The sequence below is a fragment of the Lacerta agilis genome, chromosome 16 (assembly GCF_009819535.1).
Source record: "Lacerta agilis isolate rLacAgi1 chromosome 16, rLacAgi1.pri, whole genome shotgun sequence".
NCBI classification, from domain to species: domain Eukaryota; kingdom Metazoa; phylum Chordata; class Lepidosauria; order Squamata; family Lacertidae; genus Lacerta; species Lacerta agilis.
In genome coordinates, this window is record NC_046327.1 from 29,299,134 (window position 1) to 29,321,726 (window position 22,593).

The window sequence follows — 22,593 nt, forward strand, 5'->3', positions numbered from 1 at the left end:
GGAATGACAGTGGCCAAGGTATTTGAATCTGAAAAGGTCTCATGACTGCTCTGAGATGGTAAAGGAGCTCCAAAGCATAGACAGAGTACAAACACACAATTTGTAAGTGACAGCATTTATCCTCTTATCCTACAGGTGCATTTTACCGCCTAAACAATTAAATATATATATTGCACACTGTATCCCAAGATGGCTTGGGTCTAGGGATTCAGAATGACCCAGTCTTCCATTCCTTTCAGATACACCGGGAAGCGCAATAGCTCCAACATGGCCATCATTGATGTGAAGATGCTTTCAGGCTTTGTACCTGACCAGGCGTCCCTGCAAAAGGTAAGTGTAAAACGTGGAATGGCTTTGGGGGATAGGACTGTGGGGCATTTAAATTTGCAAATGCATCACCTGCCACAAGAGACAGGAAGCTTCGCCTACTGGCTCCCACCAACCTGGCTATGACTACCAATCAGACAATGTGGCCTGCGTGTCACACAGCCAAAGGTCCACACCCATGCTGCTCAGCTGTACCCAGTCCCTGCAAAAAAATGTCAGTTTGTTAGTGCGGAATACTGGGGTGTGGAGCAGTGTGACCTTGAGTTGCTTCCAATGAAGTAAAACGAGGGCTTGGCTGGCTTTCCTCCACGCAGACCCTCCAAGTGTCCCTATTTCCCAGGGACATCCCTAATTTAGAGAAGCTGTTCCAGTTTCCGATTTGATTCCCGGAATGTCCTGCTTTTCCTTAGGGTGTCTCTATTTTCATTGGAGAAATGTTGGAGGGTATGGAGTTATCCAACCCCCCCGAGCCATCTGAAGGCAATCCTGCATAGGGAAGTTTTTTAAATGTTTAATGTTTTATTATGTTTTTTTATATGTTGGAAGCTGCCCAGAGTGCTAAGGCAACCCAATAAGATGTGTGGGGTATAAACAGTAAAATTATCATTATAGAATGGGACGTCCCTATTTTCCTAAGAGAAACGTTGGAGGGTACGTCCATGCCCCATCTACCTTTGTGGGGCCCTGTGCCCACCTCCATACATGGCATTGCAACAGATTTCACCACCAGAATTGTTCTGGGAAGGGAGCAGTGAAGGTCGCCCATAACCACAATATACTTTGATGACTGTTACATTCAAAGGAAACAGGATAAGGAGAATAACCCTACAACTAACTGCATCCTGGTCATTGACGGCAGAGAACTGGCTTCTTTCAAACATACAATGTGGCTTTTCAACATTCTAAAATGTAACAGACTCCACTTGTTCTCTTTTCATAACGATGATACATATATTTTATTTTCATGATGGATTCCTGCATCAATATTATTCTAGCAAAGTTTATTGATTTCTTACATCTGTGTCTGATTCGTCCCATGTTTCCCTTTTGTGTGCGTATTGCAATCCTTTGTCTTAAATGAAAATAAATAAAACCTCTCTCCAATGAAAGCAGGTGAAGGTGAAGGAGTAAACAAATAACTTTGGTGCAAACTGTGCATTTGTTAATTAGGTGTAATCAGGTGCTGCTGCGTGAGCCTTGCAAAGCGTTCTCCTCACTATGCATTAGAAGCCATGCCATACTCCTCCTGGTGTGTCTTCAGATGGCCAATAAAGGTTCTAATCTTCCCTGTACTTCCTTGTTCACAGCTTCGTGATGACAGAATTGTGATGAAAGTGGAAAGCAAAGAAAACCATGTCATCATCTATCTGGACGACGTACGTTCTGCTCAGATCTGCCTCTTGTTTTGTGGAGTATTAACTGGCTACAAGACTAACGATTCCCATTGTGCTTTTATTCCCAGCTGTCATCCAAGGGAATCAGTTTCAGCTTCATAGTTGCCCAAGACCTTCCAGTTTCAAATCTCAAACCAGCCTCGGTGTGGATGTATGACTACTATGAAACAGGTAAAGAAAAATAATATGCAATAGAACAGCCTTTCCTCATCTGATGCCATCTAGATTTTTTCGATTGCCAACTGCCTTCATCCCCGACCAGGGACCATGCTGGCTGGGGCTGACGGGAGTTGTTATCTGAGAGAAAACTTTATTCTATACCTAGGCCTTGGACCTTTAACTATCTGTGGCCTTTTAGAAGTGGGTGGGATGTTTTTAATGTATTTATGTAGGAGTTTTGCTTCTTTGATGTTTGCTTGTAAGCAGCTTTGGGTTGCCTTGGACAAGATAAAGCAACTAGAAATAATAATAAGAAATAATAATAATAATCCTCTCAAGGTTTTATTTTTATTTTTTAAATTGAAAAAAATAACATTAGAAGGCATCAGGTCTGTGTGGGGTAGAATTAATTTGTCATAAAGCATATGGGATGGTCAAATATCAAATTCATATTACTTTTATTGCTACAGATGAAATGGGTATTGCTGAATACACGTTCCCTTGCCATGCTGATGATCCTTGAACCCTTTGGATAATCTGGAGAAAGTAAGTTGGAAGATAGGAGCATCAAACTTGGAAATGGAAGTGAAATGGTCGTTATCAAATCTGGCGATTGGGGGTGGGGGGGAAGGCAGTGAAGAAGATGGTTTCATAGAGAGGATCAAGCAATAGTCTTCTGTAGGTTTCAGTTGGTCTTCTCTAAAAGCCATGAAAAGTCTATTTTTTTCCATTTACATTCATGGAAGGAGTAGATACTCGCTGGCCTCAGAAATTAAAAGTACTGGAAGATATTCACATCATAACTTCAACCCAAAAGGATGAGGGAATGATTTCACACTCCAGACATATCTTTCACTCTTAAAGGCATCCTTGCAAACGAATTTCAGAATTGTATGATATTCTGAACCAAAATGTATTAGGAATTTTGATTCTGTATGTTTAGCATTCAATCAAGAATAGCATAACATCCTTCTCCGGGAAGGGAAATAGTGATTGTAACGAGTGCCCCTGTTTGTCCCACTGAGGGACAAATTTTATATACTGTGTGTGTGTGTGTGTGTGTGTGTATTGTTAGAAAATCAGCAATTTCACATTTGAGTTATTTAAGAACTCCCGGGTGGATGCCATCTGGACTCGGCAATTTGTCAGTTTTTATTTTGTTTAGTAGGCCTAGAACTTTATCTCTTGTCACCACCACCTCCCTCAGTTCCTCAGACTAACTTTCTGGCAAAAGTTATTTCAGGTACTGGGATCTGCCCTATATCTTCCATTGTGAAGACAGGTGCAAGGGAAGTTTCCTTGAAAGCAATGTTCTCCTTCTCCAAGACACTCATTCTCCCTGATAGCAGGGGAACTATCATCGTGGGAGTGGGGCACAGCTATAATGCCCCCCAAGGCCTCATCCACCAACCTCTCTGCCTCTCTTAGCTCTTCCAGTTCTGCCACCTTGGCCTTAAGGTAACAAATTTGTTCCTGGAGGGCCAGGAGCTCATTGCACCCTGTACACACTCATGACTTCTGTCAAACAGGGAGATAAGTTGTACATGTGACAGACAATGCAAAACACTGGGAAGCCTTTATGCCCCTGATGGCATTCTAATTGCCTAGTTGTTTTTGTAGTTTAAATTGCTTTATTTAGAGTTTGGGTTTTCCATAAGTCAATGAAGGGAGGGGCAGAATGTCATGACCTGGCCTCTTCTCTCTCTTCTCACACACATCTGCTTAACTTGCCTTGGTGCTTTGCCAGAGGGATCTCCCTGTAGCTCATGGAGCAGGCTCCCACTAGCTTGCTCTAAATTTATACACCACCTATATAGTTCCTCCTAGCTGTGGTGTCTGCTTCTCAAAACTAAAATGATATTTCTGTAGTTTTACTCTGATAATTGTTCCCAAGTGTCGTATTTCAGTATCTAAAACGAAGGCATCAAGGAGTAGCCTATGGAAGTTGAGCCATTCATCGTTTTAAATTGGATTAATGGTTTGTTTTGTTTGTTTCCACAGGACAAAGTTATGTCGTCATGAAAAGATATTCCTCCGTTAAGTCTGCAGCCATCCTAAGGGAGGTGCTCAAGGAGAATCATATTTGTTAAACTATTTAGTTCTTGGAAGAAAATCACTAGAATCAACTGAGAGTTTTGCCACTCATTTCAATGAGAGGCTGTGTCATCAGTTCTTTGCAATAAAATCTTGTGATTATTAAGAGTGCCTTGTCTGCTCATTTTAATCTCCAATGCTGATGGTCCAGACTCTGTTTACACTGGGTGGATTATATAAGACCTAGTATAGAATAGTACCCTAGTATAGTTGGACACAGGTGGCGCTGTGGTCTAAACCACTGAGCCTCTTGGGCTTGCCGATTGGAAAGTCGGCGGTTCATATCCCTGTAACAGAGTGAACTCGCATTGCTCAGTCCCAGCTTCTGCCAACCTAACAGTTTGAAAGCATGCCAGTGCAAGTAGATAAATAGGTACTGCTGTGGCAGGAAGGTAAATGGCGTTTCTGTGCGCTCTGGCTTCCGTCACGGTGTTCCATTGTGCCAGAAGCGGTTTAGTCATGCTGGCCACATGACCCGGAAAGCTGTCTCTGGACAAATGCCAGCTCCCTCGGCCTGAAAGCAATATGAGCACCGCAACTCAGTCGCCTTTGACTGGACTTAACCGTGCAGGAGCCCTTTACCTTTACCTTTTTTACCTAGTACCCACCTTCCTTAACATTTGGTACCCTCCAGACATTCTGGACTGTAACTTCCTTGTTCAAACCTCAATTTAGCCATAAATTCATTGGATAGCTTTAGGCCAGCCACTGTCTCAGCCTCAGTTACCCCAACCCAGTGCTTTTCTTCTAGAAAAAAAGGTGCCAGTGCTGTGTACCCTTGAGTACCCCCAGAAAAAAGCACTTCCCCTACCTAATATGGAAACACTGATGGTGGGCTATTTTACAATGTGTGTGAACCACTTGGAGCAAAAAAAAATTGCAGCTGGCGCACAGCCAGCCCAGCCGTTATGTGGGTTCAGGCCAGCACCAAGGACAGAGGAGCTGGCACTGATTTTGGCCAAGATGTCTCCAATTTCAAGTGAGATCTCATCAGAAACCAGCGAGATCTCACCTGAAATCAGCCCCAATGCTAGCGCCACTTCTCGAAGGTGGCAGGGCAGGTGACACAGGTGGCAGCAGCAGGGCAGTGCTTCCTGTTCGGCCTTAAGCAGCGAAATGGGACACGCCTCCCCTGAGCTGATATAAAACCTGACTCCCATCTTGGTTCTGAATGGAGAAAATTCTGATAAAGAGCCAGAACATTTGACTGACAGGTGAGGCTTGGGGGTCTGGCCTGCTGTGTCTTCAGCCCATGCTCTCTGAGAGGCCATGCTGCTGTTACCAGCCACACACCCATCTGTCTTCCATGGTAGCCACAGCCGCCTTCAAAAAGCAGCACTTCCCCATTTGCTCAGACAACAATTGACCACGAAGAAGCAAGGGCAGCAACTGACTGAGGAAATAAGGAACTTCTGCTTTAAAAATAGAATCATGATTCATGTTGCTGCCGAGGATGAGTTATAACATTTTGTGTTATGGTCTCCTGGAGCACCCAAAATTCTTTTCTACTTATTACAGCTTATTTCCACTATAGTCTCACCTTGACACCCTCACTGCGGCAGCTACAGCTTTTGCCGTTCCTCTGCAGATTAAAAAAAAATAAAAATCTCCCTCCAATCTCAGTTGTGGTTAGAGCATTTTTAATTTGCATCATTTCCTGGACCAGTATGTGCAAATAAGCAACAGCTGTGTTTCCCTTCATGAGAACGGCAACAACTTCATAAAACATAAGCTAGCAATTGTGAGTTTCTAGTTAATGACCATAATCTGTGCACGTTCTTTAGGGGAAATGCCGATTTAAAAATAAAAGCTAGAATTATGTAGGAGAAAAGCAATTGCTGCGAAGAGGAAGGGGAAGAACCCCGTGCTAAACTTTTGAGCTCCTAGAGGTGAAAAAAGTGCGATATAAAAACGCAAATATGTTATTCATTTTAATCTTGTTTATAAAATTTGTATACACCGCCCTTCATCCAAAGGTCACCGATGCGGCTTGCACCACTTAAGCACCAAAAGCGCGTAGCATAATAGCGAACATCACAATAACACACATACACACACACACGGCACAACATTTTATTTTGTTTATCCCATTCATATAATAAACGGGCAGATATTCCAAGTGTGAAGGGGAGGGAGGGAGGGATCGTGACAATCCCGTGACAGCCGCTGAAGATCCAATGAGAGCCGCCCTCGCCTTCACCCGCCGCCGCCTCCTCGTCGTCGTCGAGATCTACTTAAACACCAAGCACTGGAACAGAGGCTTCTCGCCAACCGGGTTGGGCCCCGAGCCGCCTGTCACGCCGAAGCCCCGCCCCCGAACCCGCTCCTCCGCCTCTCATTGGTCAGGATGCAAGCAAAAGGGAAGGCGGGGCCGGAGGTAGGTGAAGACGAAACGACTCGGCAAGCCCTTTCAACCCGATTGGACCAAAAACCGTCCCTTACCCCGCTTCCTCCTTCCGGTCGACAAGAGGATGAGCGTTAGGCAGTACGGCACGGGCAGCTGCTTCCTCTTCCGCTTGTGTAGCATGACTGGTCACGAGCCACCCTCCTCTTCCTCCTCCTCCGGGCTCCGGTAACGGCTTCGGGGGCCGGCGACAGGCGCGGGGAGGAAGGCCGTGACGCGACGTCGAGCGCCGCACTGGAACGTGGCAGCCCCAGGTGACCCCGACCCTTCTTTCCTTCCCCTTCCCCCTCTCCCCACAGCCGCACCTCGCTTGCTTCAGGCTCCGGGGGGCGGAGCGGAGCTGAGCGAGAGAGGTGAGGGGGCGGAGGACACGTGGGACCCCCACCCCCTCCTCCTCCTCCGAAAGCTCAGGCGTCGCGCGGACTTTCTCGCCTCTGGCGGCAGTCGAGTTGTGAGAATGGCGGGGCTTTGCAGGCACTTGGGGAGCGGGTGGGTCAGGGAAGGGCTTTGCAGGGGTGAGGTAGAGAGGGGGAGCAGCAGGCGGCCTCGCCGCCCGGGGCCTGCCATGCGGAAGGGCGAACCCGTTGCAGGGACACGCGCGCGATTCGTTACGTCTGTACACGAAGCGGGGCGGACACGTGAGCCGAAGGCACGTGGGTGCCCGGTGGCGCGTTCCGAGTTGCGCTTTTCCCCCGCCACTCGAGTGACGGGAACGAGGCCGCCTCAGCAGTTTCGTGCCACCCCCGCCACCACCTGTATGCGGCTCCTTCCAAAGCTCTCTCCACCCATCTCTGGCACAGATTCTTTGCAATTCTGAACACAAGGGCTACCTCCTCCCCTCCTAACCCCAAATCCTTAGGATTTAATGTTTCAAATGCTGCATCCCCAAAACATCCATTTCGGACTATCAAGGGTGAGACTGGATTCTCAGTTACTGAGAGGATGTTGACTTTTCCTGGATTAATCTTTCAGAGCCCACACCCAGAGTTAGAGCAGCCAGAGTGAACATTTCCAACATGATTGGCCACGCTCAGAACCTGAGCAAGATGACACTGTCATATTCCTTTGCTGCAACTGGCAATTTCGCCAAAATGGCTCTTTCAAGTGAGCTAATAAATACGTATTAAAATTTATCAACAAAGTCAATGGCACTTTATGAGCTGCTTAAAATTTGTCCGTGTTGTACCCGTAGTTAGAAAGAAGGTGACTATTCATGCATCAAATACATTAGGCTAGCCTTGCAAATACGTTTGCAGAAATTATCATGCAGCCCACCTACATTTGGATGGCTTGAAATGCAAAAAAAAAGAAAGCAAGCACATACTGACTGATTTTTAAAAGCTTCCATGTGTGGTCTGAGTGAATCATCGTTTATGAGATGCTCACTTCTTGGTTTAATGATTAACAACAGGGGTCCCCAAACTAAGGCCCGCAGACGGTCCGGGAATAAGCGTGTTTTTACATGAGTAGAATGTGTCCTTTTATTTAAAACGCATCTCTGGGTTATTTGTGGGGCCTGCCTGGTGTTTTTACATGAGTAGAATGTGTGCTTTTATTTAAAATGCATCTCTGGGTTATTTGTGGGGCATAGAAATTCGTTCATTTCCCCCCAAAAAGTATAGTCCGGCCCCCCACAAGGTCTGAGGGACAGTGAACCAGCCCCCTGCTGAAAAAGTTGGCTGACCCCTGATTAACAACATAAAAATAGCGTGTGACAATGCAGAATTAACAGCAGTTTCTGAGAATGGTTTGAGATGAGACATAACGATAGTAAGAAACACTGAACAGAAGATGTACTTCATACATTTCAAAGAGAGGATGTGAAACGTATCTGTTGGGGGAAATAAGGATTCAGCCTACTGAGTGGATCCAGTTGGCCGCTTCTGTCTTAAGTAGTGAATTTCCCCTCTCTCAGTGCCAAATTATTTCAGGTTGTCATTTATGTGAGACTAATATTCCAGTCGTCTCTTAATTTTGGACTGTGAGATTGCTTATAGAATGTCCACCTTTCCATGTAAAAGCCATAATGAAAAAGTAGGTGTTGAATGTTCAGTTGATCTCTGCAACTCAGGTTTCATGTCAGGCTGCCATATTAACGCCTTGTCTACACCTGTTCTTCTTTACCTGCCCTTACTCTAGACAACTGCTTGTAGAATGTTCCTGGCTCACTCTTGCTTCCATGCTGTGCTGCTAGCCCTCATAACCTCGGTGATGGCAAAGGACAATGAATGTGATCTACTTGGGGAAGAAGGCAGTGAATCCACAAAAGAAAAGAAGCTGCTGGAGAGGTTGAAGCCAATTTTCGGCAAAAGGTACAGTGCCTGTGGCTGATCGACTTGTTGGGGTGGCTTCAATGTAGCCAATGACAGGAGCAATTGCTCAAGAGGGATTTTTGAGTCACTGCCCTTGGGGAATATCCAACCACCTTAGCTGTTTGTCAGGCCTGGCTAGTGTCAACAAGTGATTCTCATAAGAATTCTACTTGCTCATAGCGATTGTGTTCCTGTTGTGAAAAGATGGGTGCTGAAGGAGTTTATTCCCCCCCCCCAATAAAATTAACAGCTCATTGGCAATATTTTGTTCTTCATGAGGCCTTGTAGACACCTGGTATTGATACTTAATGTCCTTACTGAGGACGTCTCAGATATAATCTAACAGCACCTCTCTGTTCTTGCACTACTTGAATACTTTCCCCACCAATCCGCATTACAAAATCTGCAAAAGGAAATATGCAAATATTCATTATTGACACCTGGGTGAGCAGGCTGGGAAGATCAGGTGTTAACTCAGCTTTTGGTCTCCAGCTACTTGACATGGCACCAATCCCAACTGGGTTGGGGAGTCACAGCTGTAATCCCTAATGAGGCCAAACCCTGCTGACTAGATTTGAGGGGTTTCATGGTGTTGAGTCATTGGAACAGACTGGGGATGCTGCTGGTCTCTTGTCCACCCCATTGCAGGGCACTTCCTTTGCTAACCTGAAGGTTATCTTGAGCATGGTGTTGGACAATCCTTCCAGAGTGGTGCCACATACCTTCAACACCCACTCCAATTCAGCCTCCAGTGAACTAGCTTGGGACCTCATGGCCACCTGGACAACCATAGATTTGTCCTGATCAATCAGTGGTGCAACCCATGTGTCCAAACAAACATACTCTGGACCTGGTCTTTGCAACAGAGTGGGATAGCTTGGTTCAATTGATAGTGGGGTTTGTAATGAGGCCGTTTTCCTGGATGGACCATTTCCTGATATAGTTTGGATTCCCTCCGATGGTATCACCCATGGGGTGGAGGGTCTATTGAGATGGTGCTTCAGAGGTCATCATTACAACTGGTGAGCATGATTTGTAAAAATATTACATGGAAAAAATACGAGAGAGACATTGCACATACCCTTGTAAATCAAGAAAATCTTTAATAAAAAATACTTTTAAAAAAATCTGTTGGCTCAGTGGAGAAGCTGATTATAGTTTGGCTGACTGACCGTTGTCCATCATGACTTACACAGCTATCCAGAGGGGATTAGTGGAGTGGGCTCAAGGACTGATCAGTGCCTTACTGCAGAAGGGGGATCTGCTGCCTTCCTTGAAGGAGAAGGTGCACCATTGCCCTCTTGAGGACCAGAAGTGTCAAATAACAATTGCCTGGTCACAATCTTGAGAGGATGGCAGAAAGCCACCTGGAGGCACTATTGGAGGAAGTAGATTATCCAAATTGATTTCAAACTGGCTTCAGTCCCAGAGACGGAGCCTAAACTGCCTTAGCTGCCCTGCCAGATAATGTCTGTTGGGAGAGAGGCAGGAGGAGTTGATTCCTCTCAAACTTTCCACACCTCTTGATTCCTTTCACTATGATATCTTTCTGGCCTGGCTCTGAGTATGGAAGGTATTGTTTTGCAGTGGTTCAGTTCATGCCAGCAAGACAGGTTCCTGGAGATGATTGGAAGTGGAATGACATTGTTCCACCCAGCGGAATTGACTTGTGGTGTCCCACAGAGCTTCATCTTAACACCCTTGTTGTTCAACATCTACTGTATATTCTGGCGTATAAGACTACAGTGGTGCCTCGCAAGATGAAATTAATTCGTTCTGCGAGTGCTGTCGTCTAGCGAAAATTTCATCTTGCGAAGCACCAACGGGGGAAGCGCGGTTTGACGGGGGGGGGGGGACGTGAAAATTTTTCGTCTTGCGAGTCGCGCCCATAGCAAAATTCGTCTTGCGAGTCAACCTTTCGTTAGCAAATGCCTTTCGTCTAGCGAGTTTTTCGTCTGGCGAGGCACTTTTTAATCCAGGAAAATCTTCTCAAAAGTCGGGGGTCTTCTTATACGCCGGGTGGAGAATCTGTGGTCGAGTATATCTCAAACACTATATTTTAACTGGAAAAGTTGGGGGTCGTCTTATATGCCCAGTCACCTTATACGCCGGAAAATACGGTATATGAAGTTGCCAGGAACACATAATGCCAATGATGCTCAGCTCTATCTCTTGTTATGTCAGAATTGGAAGAGGCCGTTCAGGATCCTGACCAGTGCCTGTAAGTGGCAATAGGCTGAATGAAGACTCTTAAATTGAAACTGAATCAAGACAAGACAGTTTCATGAAATGGGGTTGGGATGTCACACTGCCATGGATAGGGGGTGCTCTTCGATCCAGCTCTGTCACTTCAGTCCCTGGTGACTTCAGAGCAAGGAGTGCTTATTTCTAGCTCTGGCTGATTTGCAGAGAAGGCTTGGCACCTGTGATCCATGCTTTGGATCAACAGTATCTGAGAAAGCCTTCTTTGTGATGGCCACTAAACCCTGGAACTTGCTGCCCCGTGTGTGTGTGTATGCTTCCTGTCTACGTTATATACATTTTGGTGACATGCACACGTTTTCACTCAGGCATTTTGGGGGTGGCTGAATGTGAGTTTTCTGTATCCGAAGCTGTATTGTTTTACTAAGATCAGTGTTTTCAGCTTTTGGATTTTAAATACAGTTGTATTTTAATTTGTATTCCCCACCCTGGGACTTCTTGTAAAGAGCAGGTAACAAATTATTATTTATTTTTTTAAAAATGAAGGAGATACATGCTGATCTCATTTTTTATTCCTCAAGATTTGGGGTGTTTCTCATTCACTTTACAGCAGAATTTGTAGAGTGCGATTTAAAAAAAAAAAGTTTGTGCAAAGCTCTCCTAATGGAATTTGGAATGAAAGAGGGTTCTGGCTGGTATAGATACTCCTTAATTTGAGTGGGAAGGACTATGGTTAGGATCCCTCCCACCCCCACAAATGTGTGAGCACCAATGTCTGTAAGCCTTCTCTTTGTGGCATCTCCCTCTGCAGTTTTGAAATCGAAGGTGAGAGTGAAGGTGAGAAATACACCTACAAGTTCCGGGTGTGTCAAAATGCTACCAATAAGAACAATTCTGGCCTGGTGCAGATCAACAATAAGCAACAGATAACGGTGTTGGGACGAATCAACGAGACTCATATTGCCAGTGGAAGTAAGATACCTTTATCCCTCAACAACTCTTATCCATTGCTCTTCCAATACCACATATGCCTCACAGGATGTCTTGGTTTTCTGTCTTGGCAGGTTCATGGATTTTACTGACCTATAAGGGGGGAGACCCCTATAGTACCCACTGTGGGAAGGAGCAGAGAAAAGCCATAGTAATGATCACCTGCAACAAGAAGACACTAGCAGTGAGTAGCTACTGGAAAGGGTTATTAAAAAAAAAAAATTCCAGGGTATATTGGCCAATGGTTAGGAGTCACCCCTCATTACACTACCTCCAGTATTAATCACACTGGGTATAATTTAAGAGCTGAATTGCATGTTTGGAAAAGGAGATTACTGTATTCAACTTGGCAGGGATACCACTATGCTTGAACTTATATGTTGGTGGGAGGGGAAAGGCTGGTCACTTAGAAAATGAACACATTTTGAGGAAGGGTACTCCAGGGCCACCGGGAGGACTGGGAAGTTCCTGTTGTAAAGAAAGAGTCAAACACAGAGCCTCCTACCAGCATTTTAAAGTACAGCCCAGGAGGCCTACAGCATATATTTATCTGAACATGTATTTCGCTCACTCAGAAGTGGGAGGTTGGCACTATTAGATGGCTCTTGAAGAAGATGAAGGACATTGACTAACATAGATCTCTGGGGAAGGACGGAACTTTGTCCTTGTATATATTTAAGGTGATATGTGTATTTTGCTGGGCTTCCATGAGTCTGCTGTCTTCCCACAAACAGAGTGGTTTCACCATGGTGTCAGAAGAGCGAGAAAAGATTGAGGAATGCTTCTACCTCTTTGAGTTAGAGAGCAGCTTGGCCTGCCCTCCAGAAGACTCTCACTTAAGTATTGGCTCTATATTGCTCATTACGTAAGTTTGCCTAAAAGTTTTAATACTCCATCTTCAGTTTAGCAATTTCCAGGGTAGCTTACATGCATATTCTTTTTAAACAAAAAAAAGGGGGGTTAATAAATGAAAATAACAGTTAAAACAGAGGAGCATCAGAGCAACTTGGGAGATAAAAGCCAGTCTGATAATACAATTTAATAGTGCCTGGTTTCAACAATAAGTTATTTACTTGGTGTCAGAAAGACATGAGATTTGGTATCAACAGCCTGGGGTATATGTGTATCTTTACCAGTGAACAATCTTAAGACCTGTACTTTGGACTAGTTGAAATTTCAAATGCGTCCTCCTATTCAGTGCATCACGGCAGTGTAAGTTGTATGTTACCTGTTCCTGAATAGTGGCTGTTTCTGTTTGGGTGGGTGTGGGTGGGCACCAGACTGAGCATGTAGACAGCACTTCACGCCATAGATGCCACTTAAAGGCTAGAAAGCGTTCAAAGCTGCAAAGTGCAACCCCATCTAAAATAGGCTGGGAACTACCTCTCAAAACAGGCACACACCCTACCAACAAGTATCTTCACTTTCTCAGGACTTGGTGAGCAAGTATTGCAGCTTTTCAGAGGATCTCACTTGGCAGTTCAGTACAGATTTTAAACAGAATTGGGGACAAAATGGGGCTCTGAAGAGTACAAGTGGTATTGGACATTAGTATTCCCAGTATTGCCCTTGTCAAATGAGCATACAGGGTAGAACTGCAATGGTGGAACACATTGTCCTCCATTACCGAAGGGTACCATGGTGCTCTTCCCTACTTTCAGTGCCTTGTTAGAAAGGGTCTAGAAAAGTAATCTGCTGAAAGTTTATCCACAAGACACATTTCTGTAAAGGCGATTCCACAGAATCAGCAGGTTTTGTATTGAGCATAGGGTGACTGAAGTAAAGGTCTTTGGCCATGGGAAATGGAAGGTTTATCCCAAGGCAGTAGCTTTAAGACAAAAGAATACATATGTAGTTAGGGGCACTGGCTTCCTGGTAAATATTTAGTCAGGCATGACAGTATGGCATGTGTTTATATCAGAGCTTTCCAAACTTTTCATGTTTGTGACACACTTTTTAGACATGCATCATTTCACGACACAGTAATTATTAAGTTTTACTAGCAAACCAGAGGTTAAACTAACCCCTTTCCAGCCCTGGGAGGAGTGCGGGGAGCATTTGCATTTGTGTGACACACCTACACACTGCAACCGACACACTAACTTGTCACAACACACAGTTTAGAAAGCTCTGGTTTGTATTATACATGTGGCAAATGCCCTGGGCCTTGGGATTTCATAGATGCACAGGAGAGCCTAAATTACTGCTCACTGTTTAGACACGAATTATAAGCACAGCTTCTGATTGGACTTCAGCAAATCTCAAAAGATGTTAGAAGATTTGGATGTTACAAACGGATACAGTGGTACCTCGGGTTGTGAACTTAATTCATTCCGGAGGTCCGTTCTTAACCCGAAACTGTTCTTAACCTGAGGCGTGCTTTCGCTAATGGGGCCTACCACTGTCGCACGATTTCCATTCCCATCCTGGGGCTAAGTTCGCAACCCGGGGCAACTACTTCCAGGTTAGCGGAGTTTGTAACCCAAAGCGTTTGTAACCCAAGGTACCACTGTACAGGGAAATAAACTTGCACAAATGTCATCAAGTGTAGCCTGCAATTTAGCTTCCCTAAAGTGTACCCATTTTCCTCCCCATTTCTGGGCAAATAATTTGCCTGCCATATTGATCCCTATTCCCTTCCCATATTTTATGCTGCTGTGTATACTTAAGTGTGATACCTAACAACCATTAAGCCTAAAGTTGTGCACATTGGGCTTTCCTCTGGTTGCTCAAAATTAGAATTTGACTAGACGCTTTAGGAGTAACACATATTATACCATAAAGGTTGGAATCTCCTATGCCAGTCAGCCTCATTATAAGTTCTTAAGCAGTTTGAAAGAGAACATCAAGTTCTGAGTTTTATTAGAAATCATTATAGCTTTTGCCTTCCTGTTTTGTTTGTATTTTAACCTTCTCTTTCAGGCTTGCTCCATTGGTTACAGTGTACCTCATTGGGGGATTTCTTTACCAGCGTCTGCTGGTGGGAGCAAAAGGCATGGAGCAGTTCCCCCACTTGGCCTTCTGGCAAGATCTGGGCAACCTAGTGGCAGTAAGTAGCAAAACAGACAAATCCGTACAGTAGAAGGAGCAACCTGTGATTCTTCCAGAGTTTGCATCTGATATCATGCACACAAGCTGCTTCTGGCTGTGCCACAGGAAAGATGTATGCGCATTCAGGCATTTTGATGAATCTTGTTTTAAGCAGGCCTGGGTAACCTCCAACCTGTGGACCAGTCATAGCCCGCAAAGCCATTTTCCTCATGACATCAGCTGATGTGTGGGAGGATGGGTTTGAATCCTGACAAACGCCATCCTGATTAAGGAGCTGGTTTGCATCAGAATCTCGCTAAAACGAAGGACTTTCAAACAGCCCAGTGCTGTTCTTTGAAGTCCTGACAATTTGGGCTTCAAAGCACAGCATCACCTGACACCATAGTGATGCCCACCTGTCATATTCAGCCCTCCAGGGGAAGGAGATAAAAATGGGCCCCCCTAGACAGAAAAGATGCCCCCACCCCTATGTAAAGAAGCTGCAGTGAAGCTTGGGGACCCAGCTTGTTAACAATTTTTATTACTTGCCATTTAGTATGATGTCTAATGCCGGACTGTGGTTAATCTTTACTAATATTTGTTGATATAAGCCACTATCGTAGCCATGGTTTGAAGTTGCATTGTGTCAACTAATGATTTGAGATTACCGTTTGCATTTGGACAAAATGATACACTGTTTAATCAGAAGGAATCAGAGCCTTTCAATTCTTTGTAGCTGCACTGAATGAGAGGCGGCGTGTGTCCGGCTAAATAAACGGATTTATTGTATTGTCCAAATATAGCTGTTGTTTTTGTTGGGAGATTGCAGCTAATAAATTCCTGTCAATGGGCTTCCCTTGAGAGTTGTCTGGGAGGCAGTTGTCGCAGCCTAGGCTTGTTTCCTTGTGGGAAGTTCTGAACTGATGCTCTCATGCTAAGCTTTTACTTACTAGTTGCCTATGCAAAGCCTTTGATGTGCTTTAGGTATGGCAGTTGTGCTTATTTGGCTGGCATGTCTTCTATAGTCCCTTCAGCATTGAGGTCCTCAAATCATGCTAAGAGGTGAAATCTGAATGGAGACAGGGGCTAATATTGCAATCACTATTCATGGTCTGGCATTAGTACATTAACCTGTGTGTGTTTACAGGATGGCTGTGATTTTGTGTGCCGGTCGAAACCAAGGAATGTACCAGCTGCGTATCGTGGTGTTGGTGATGACCAACTAGGAGAAGAGTCTGAAGAGCGAGATGACCATTTGCTACCAATGTGATCTTTTCTTTTCCTTCCCTGTTTGTTCACATAAGCGGGTCTCACCTGGTCACTTCCCCTTCATCTTTCTTGTGATCACCCCTTAAGCGGCTTGCTTTTTACCATGGCTGCCCCGTTTTTCCTCTCCTGCTATGAATGAGTACTGGGACTGGGGCTTGGGGCTTTTATGAATGTAAATCTGTGGTAACAAACTTTGAAATGGGGGGACTGGACAGAGCCCTGAAGGGCAAATGCTTCTCTAGATTGCCTGCTGAGGCTGATTTTCCTCAACTTATGAAGAATTGCTTGTAGGTTTGGAATGGAGCAGCAAGGGGGGACTTCAGTATGTGATGTTAAAGGGAAGAACCTGAAGGTGCAGGGAAATACTAGTAGCCTTGGGTATGGGGGGTGGGTGGGGGGGTAGAGTGGCTGGGATTGAGAGCTTTTACATATTTTGTATGGGCTTTATTCTACAAAACACTGGATTTCTATTTTCAATTATTCATTTGTACATTTTCCTTGAAAGGTGTGGGAGCTTTCCTTGCATTTTTAGATTCACCTTTTTAAGATGCAGTAGACAAGACAGTCTGGAGACTCGTCCATCTTAAAGTATGAATTAAAAGTAGATTTGAGGTCGTCTTTGTTTTCCAGTCGCTGGTACATGATGATGGCAATAATATGTATATTTTGCTATATGGCCTGAATTGAAATAGAGGTGGAGACTTCAGAGGCAAAGAAAGAAAGTTTCTGAAAACAGCGGGGGCACCTGAGTGCAATCCCTGCATTATCACTTCCTTTAAATGCTTTACGAGAAAGAGGAATTATCTAGCTTTAGTTGTATATGTGCTTGTGGCGGAGGTTGAAAAATATAAGGAACACCAGTCCTCTTGGTATTTCAACAGGAGAATAAGGAATGAAAGTCTGTCTGGGTGGTTAGTCCACAAAAACCTATGGAATAAACTTTTATCCTTCCAGACTAGTGCAAACATCACTGCTGGTCTGTTCTCAGTAGGGATGCTAATCTAAATTGCACCTTCATCTGCTTCCTGGAGGGATTGGGACATGATAGGTCTGTTGCTTTAAGAGATTGCTTTCTTTACTTGGTACATGCTATGCTATCACCTACTGAAGAGATCAGAGCTGCAGCTCAAAAATATTCCTTACTTTCGAAGATAAGCCATTTACAGTTCAAAGTCTCCTGAATTCACTAGTAACACCAGCTATCTCTTGTGAGGAATAATATATTTACTTCGTAGGGAGAGCTGGTGGTTCAAACTGGGCAGCATTCTGTGGGGTACACAGCAGGGCAGAATCTCCTCTTTTCTGACTCGAGCAATGATCAGCTGGAATGAAATTAGATAAACAAAGCTGCATCAAGTGTCTCAAGTTCCCTCCAACAGGGATATGGTCACTGCAATGGTCACTTTTTCATGGTGGTGTTTAAAATAACTTTGTACAAAGACACAACTTTAAAATTAAAATGGCTTGAAGCCCTGAACTGTGTGTTTGTGAGTTAATCATAGACTGCAGCTAGGATCATGCTGATGGGAGTTGGAATTTAACAACATGGAAGGGCTGGAGGTTCCCCCACCATTTTTGTCTCTTAAGTCAAAGAAAGCTGCAGCAAATTAACCTTGTTAAATACTACTTTCCTGCTCTCCCAGCCACACAAGAGGGAACATAGCTCAGTAATCAAACACAGAACTTGGAGAGTGCTTAAATTTCAGTTACCTGTATCTAGTTTAGAATTCAAGGACTAGGAATATCAACTACTGTATTGGCCCAAATATAAGCTGCACCCGCAAATAAAGCCACACCTTTAAAATTGTAGCGGGGAGGAGGAAAAATGACAATACCCGAGCTGCTTCCTGGGGGGAGCCACGCCACTTTGCCAGCAGCCTCCCCCCTTTCCCTCTTCTTTCTGGTGGCTTGGGAGAGGCTGTTTACCCACACTCTGGGGCTGCTTCTTTGGGGGGGGGTGCCTCACAGTTTTGCTGACAGTGTAAGGTCGTGAATAAAAGCCACACTTTAACTTTTCACTGGCGGAATTTGGAAAAAAAGTGGCAGCTTATATTTGGGGCAGTACAGTGCTTCACATAAACATGCTGTCAAAGGCTGCCTCAGCCACACCTTTTTGCTTAGTACCATAGCATTATGTAAGCTATTCTTGTAGTTAAGTATGAACCAGCACACACCATGAGATGGTTGCTGCTTCCCCCACCTTCCCCATAATAACTATTATAATCTCTTCAAATTCACACTAAAATGGTGATCGCTATTAACTAATGTCACAGGAAATCTAAGCACACTTGATTCTCCAGAGTACTTAAGAAAGATTCTATACTTGTGGTTAAAAGCTCTCATTTGTTAGTGATATTAAACTTTGTGTTCAGATTTGGGTCAGTTTAGAAAACATGCACTTGGCCGTATTGGGATCCCTAGTTAGATCACCAAGCCCCACACACGAACCTGTATCTGACATCATGGAGTCTTAAACCCCAAGCACAGTACTTTACAAGACCCAACAATCAGCTTCCCATCAGTGCTTTCCAGGTTGATTTCAAACCTTGTGGGCAAAAACTGCTTGCTTGATGTCACTGTGACATCAAATAACAGGTGGACAATCCATGTCAAACTTGGGGCAGGAGGTGGGGAAGATGGTCTGGTGCAATGGAAGGAAACTTGGTTGAGCCAACAGTCCAGAAAGCTAAGGCATGAATCCCAGCTGGTAGGCATGAAGTAATACTGCCAAAACTCTGGTTCCCTCTAGTGGGCTTTAAAAGGCTACTTGAGTTGTGAAAATACTACAAACCCTACCATTCAAAAAGTTTAAAGGTGACATTTTGGCAGATAGAACTTATTAAACACTATTTCTACTAAGCAGAAGTAAATATGCTTAAGCTGAGCTTTATGCTAAGATATTAAGCACACTTAGGTTTCCGACAGAAATGAGTAAACTCCTATAGAAATATATGGAAATCTCTACAAATGATTGCAAGGTAGGTTTAATTGTTTTAAACTACTATACTCCAAGAAATATTGCTAAATCTTGTTCAGTGTTCCAGAACTGTAGCAGAGGACATACAGTTTCAATCTCAGATTTGAAGTTAACACAGTTAACAAATTTCAGTATCCTTAACTGCAATCTACAGTGACAAATATCACACCTAGCTTTATAAGTACAAGTAAAGCTTTCTCCATAGCTCCCCTGCTCAGTACATGTCCCCCTCCTCCAATTACACTGCTTTAAAAAACTGTTAAAAACAGTAGTTGGAAAAAGGAATGGAAAAACACATCCTTGACCAAAAGCCATGGCTATCATCCAGCAGACACTGTGAACTGCCCTAAACCTATTACTGGAAGAGTCATACTTCAAAGGGGGTAATGATTAGTACTAGATATTACCACTGATTGGGACAAGCCTGAAATATGCAAGCACAGAACAGTGGAAACACCTGTCCTAGTATAAACTGTCAGACACAACATAAAATTTGAAAGGTACAGACTTTGAGACAGACATACAGGTTACATCAAAACTAAGATTTTGAACATGCTCTGTATGAATTGTAACAAATCCCTTTTGTAGTTAAAAGCAAAGCTGTACCCTACTTTTGAATGATTTAACATGAACAGCAACAAAGCTTGCCTTCATTTCAACCTGCCATACATCTCCAAGTGAAACTATTGCACTGGTGTATCAGGAAAGTTGGGGAGAAAGAAAAATCAGGCCACAAGAGGACCGGCAACTTAAATTTTGAAGCATTCTTTTTACTGAAGAGAATATTTGTATAATAAACAAAAATAAACAGGCTTCTAACAGGAGATACAAACCTGCTAGAAGAAGCTTTGTCCCATATGCTCTCAGGGGGAGGGCAAGATACAAAACTAGTAAAAGAAAAAAATTCAAAAGCAAGATAGAAACAAATGGTACTTCAGTACAATTGGATTCTCCTTTGGATATTGAATGGCATCTTCCAACTCCACAAGACATGTAGAATTAAAGTTTTTCTTTAAAAAATCCCTTGATATCACAGAAGTGCTCGTGTTGTCTTGCCAAGGGTCCTATTTAGGCATGAACAAGCTCCAATCCTTAAGTGATCCAGAACACTTTCCAGTGTTCTGTATGGGGTCAGTTTGCTACTTACTTCCACGTGACGCTATGAACTGAGAAAGGCGTCATTTAAAGGACCTTCCAACTTCCCCTCCCTCCCTCATCAAGAGAACCCATTCCCAAACTTCAGTACTAACTGGTTCCCTGGAAAAATTAATCTGTGTAGAAGGGGGAAAGACCGCATGGGCAGGAAAATGAGAAAACAAAAGCAACTCTAATTCTGAGAAGAGGAAGGGTCCTTCTCAGCCCTCCCTCTGAGAAGCCTCACCACAGAACACTCATCATCCTTGCTTTATTGCCACAAGAACGATTCAGAGGCTAATTTTCAGGCAACATGAGATGCTCTTGAAGAGGTGTTTCAAGGCCTCCTGGGGAGATATACTTCCTCCATGTAGCACCAAGACTGGCTTTTAAGAGAGGCCAGTTTCCCTCAATTCAGTGTTGAGAGCTTGAAATGGTCCCAGTGGAAAGAGGGTGAGAACTCTGGCTTCTTGCGTTACTAGGTCTCTTTGAGGATGTTGATCTTGGCACAGATCTTGAGGGCAGGACCCAGCTTGATATTCATGGCACTCATAAGGTGCTCTTCCTTCAGTAGGAGCAAAGCCTGACCGTCAATCTCCTGCGACCGAAACTCCTCCGCAATCTCCTGGCAGCCTATAGGATTCAAGAAGCAAAAAAAACAAAACAAAAACAAAACAGCTTGTGAGATGTCAAAGAGGCAAGCAGCTGATGTCATTTTGAAGAACAGGATGTTTGTATCAAATCCCTTAGCAATCTTGAGAATTCTCACAACAGGTCTGAGGTGAGTGACCGAAAGAATAAAGGCTTGCTGAAGGAAAGCTGGCTGAAACAGAATTTCCTAGGCTACAGCTCACATTTTCAATGATTATGCTATGTTAACACAGATAAGTCCTCTATCGTCATGACCTTCATAAGTCCTGGAGCACGCAGAATAGTGTTCGTAGTACAGTGGTACCGTGGAAGTCAAATGGAATCCGTTCAGGAAGTTCATTCGACTTCCAAAATGTTCGGAAACCAAAGTGTGGCTTCTGATTGCCTGCAGGAAACTCCTGCAGCCAATCAGAAGCCCCGCAGGACATTTGGCTTCCGAAAATAGTTTGAAAACTGGAACACTCACTTCTGGGTTTCGATCTTTCAGGAGCCAAGGCATTTGGGATCCAAGGTATGACTGTAAATTACCGTTCCACAGACTGAAACCTCGGTTATACCTAAGCACCTTGTCGTCTAATCTCACTCCTTCTCTTCTGCTGGTGTCAGACTCACCTTGCAGAGATGCAATGAACTCATACACTTCCTCTACACTCCAACGGCTGGGGTTGCTGGAGAGGAAGACCGGGTTGATGCCATGGAGGTCAGGGGTAGGCTGAGACATGTTGGAGCTGGCAAGGTCTCTCTCCCCATGACTAGCCCTCACTGAAAGGGGTCCTGGAGATGTTGGGGACAATGCTTCATCATAACTGGAGTTATCAGATCCTCTACTAGAGTCTTCTTGGCCCTGAAAGATGCAAGCACCAGAAATAAAAGAAGAGGAGGAAATCCTTAGGTGGGGGGAAGTCATAGAAAAAACCTAAGGTGATGCACAAGACTAGGGCTTGCTGATCAGAAGGTCGGCAGTTCGAATCCCCGCGACGGGGTGAGCTCCCGTTGTTCAGTCCCAGCTCCTGCCAACCTAGCAGTTCGAAAGCACGTCAAAGTGCAAGTAGATAAATAGGTACCGCTCCAGCGGGAAGGTAAATGGCGTTTCCGTGCGCTGCTCTGGTTCACCAGAAGCAGCTTAGTCATGCTGGCCACATGACCCAGTGGCTGTATACCTGCTCCCTCGGCCAGTAAAGCGAGATGAGCGCCGCAACCCCAGAGTCGTTCACGACTGTACCTAATGGTCAGGGGTCCCTTTACCTTTAGCAGGTATCTTGGGAGCTGTTGCACTGCAATTAGACTGTCAGAGAAACAGTGTCTGCATGGCACTCTTAATTGATCATGGTAATGAATGTGGGGAGAACAAAGTTATCAAGTACATACTGGGCCCAAGCTACTAAATATTCTAGAGCTCAAGACCAGTTAACTGTGTTAGCTTCATCTCAAGAGATTGAAAATGTACATACTCTGGTACTGTTCTGGAACACTGAACAAGATTTGGAAATACTGATCATTTACCTGGCTTGGTGCTCTTCTGTCCCTCCTTTTTCATAAGGATGGCATGTCCATTGTGTCTTGTTTCTAATTAGACATCTTTGAGAGTATCTAAATAGTATATCACCAGGGATTAAAGGTCTCATCTGATGTACGGAAAATGCAATATCC

The 22,593-nt window shown here is 44.3% G+C and overlaps 3 protein-coding genes across 8 annotated transcripts in view; 2 read left to right on the plus strand and 1 right to left on the minus strand.

Annotated features, from left to right (window-relative positions):
* LOC117061166 (ovostatin-like) overlaps positions 1 to 3,915 on the plus strand; it is a 55,294-nt gene extending 51,379 nt beyond the window's left edge. Inside the window, exons 32-36 of the mRNA XM_033173851.1 lie at positions 240 to 330; positions 1,635 to 1,703; positions 1,790 to 1,892; positions 2,351 to 2,426; positions 3,882 to 3,915. Coding sequence (XP_033029742.1) covers positions 240 to 330; positions 1,635 to 1,703; positions 1,790 to 1,892; positions 2,351 to 2,403 — 316 coding nt within the window. The 3' untranslated portion in view covers positions 2,404 to 2,426; positions 3,882 to 3,915. The remainder of the gene's footprint in view (positions 1 to 239; positions 331 to 1,634; positions 1,704 to 1,789; positions 1,893 to 2,350; positions 2,427 to 3,881) is intronic.
* Positions 3,916 to 6,446: 2,531 nt separating this feature from the next.
* Positions 6,447 to 16,570, plus strand: M6PR (mannose-6-phosphate receptor, cation dependent). Its single transcript, XM_033174043.1, has 7 exons — positions 6,447 to 6,632; positions 8,518 to 8,690; positions 11,704 to 11,864; positions 11,957 to 12,066; positions 12,617 to 12,747; positions 14,805 to 14,931; positions 16,060 to 16,570. Exons 2-7 carry the CDS (start codon positions 8,533 to 8,535, stop codon positions 16,180 to 16,182), a joined length of 810 nt encoding a protein of 269 aa, XP_033029934.1. The 5' UTR covers positions 6,447 to 6,632; positions 8,518 to 8,532; the 3' UTR covers positions 16,183 to 16,570.
* Positions 16,571 to 19,907: 3,337 nt separating this feature from the next.
* Positions 19,908 to 22,593, minus strand: part of PHC1 (polyhomeotic homolog 1) — a 29,079-nt gene continuing 26,393 nt past the window's right edge. For all 6 annotated transcript variants that reach the window (XM_033174039.1, XM_033174041.1, XM_033174040.1 and 3 more), the window contains 2 exons: positions 21,556 to 21,787; positions 19,908 to 20,925 (listed from right to left, as the gene is read on the minus strand). In XM_033174039.1, coding sequence (XP_033029930.1) covers positions 20,771 to 20,925; positions 21,556 to 21,787 — 387 coding nt within the window. In that variant the 3' untranslated portion in view covers positions 19,908 to 20,770. The remainder of the gene's footprint in view (positions 20,926 to 21,555; positions 21,788 to 22,593) is intronic.

Coding starts and splice junctions, on each gene's coding strand:
- M6PR (XM_033174043.1), top strand. CDS start 8,533: ATGTTCCTGGCTCACTCTTGCTTCCATGCTGTGCTGCTAGCCCTCATA. Junction 8,691..11,703: donor AAGCCAATTTTCGGCAAAAG/GTACAGTGCCTG, acceptor CTCCCTCTGCAG/TTTTGAAATCGAAGGTGAGA. Junction 12,748..14,804: donor GGCTCTATATTGCTCATTAC/GTAAGTTTGCCT, acceptor CTTCTCTTTCAG/GCTTGCTCCATTGGTTACAG.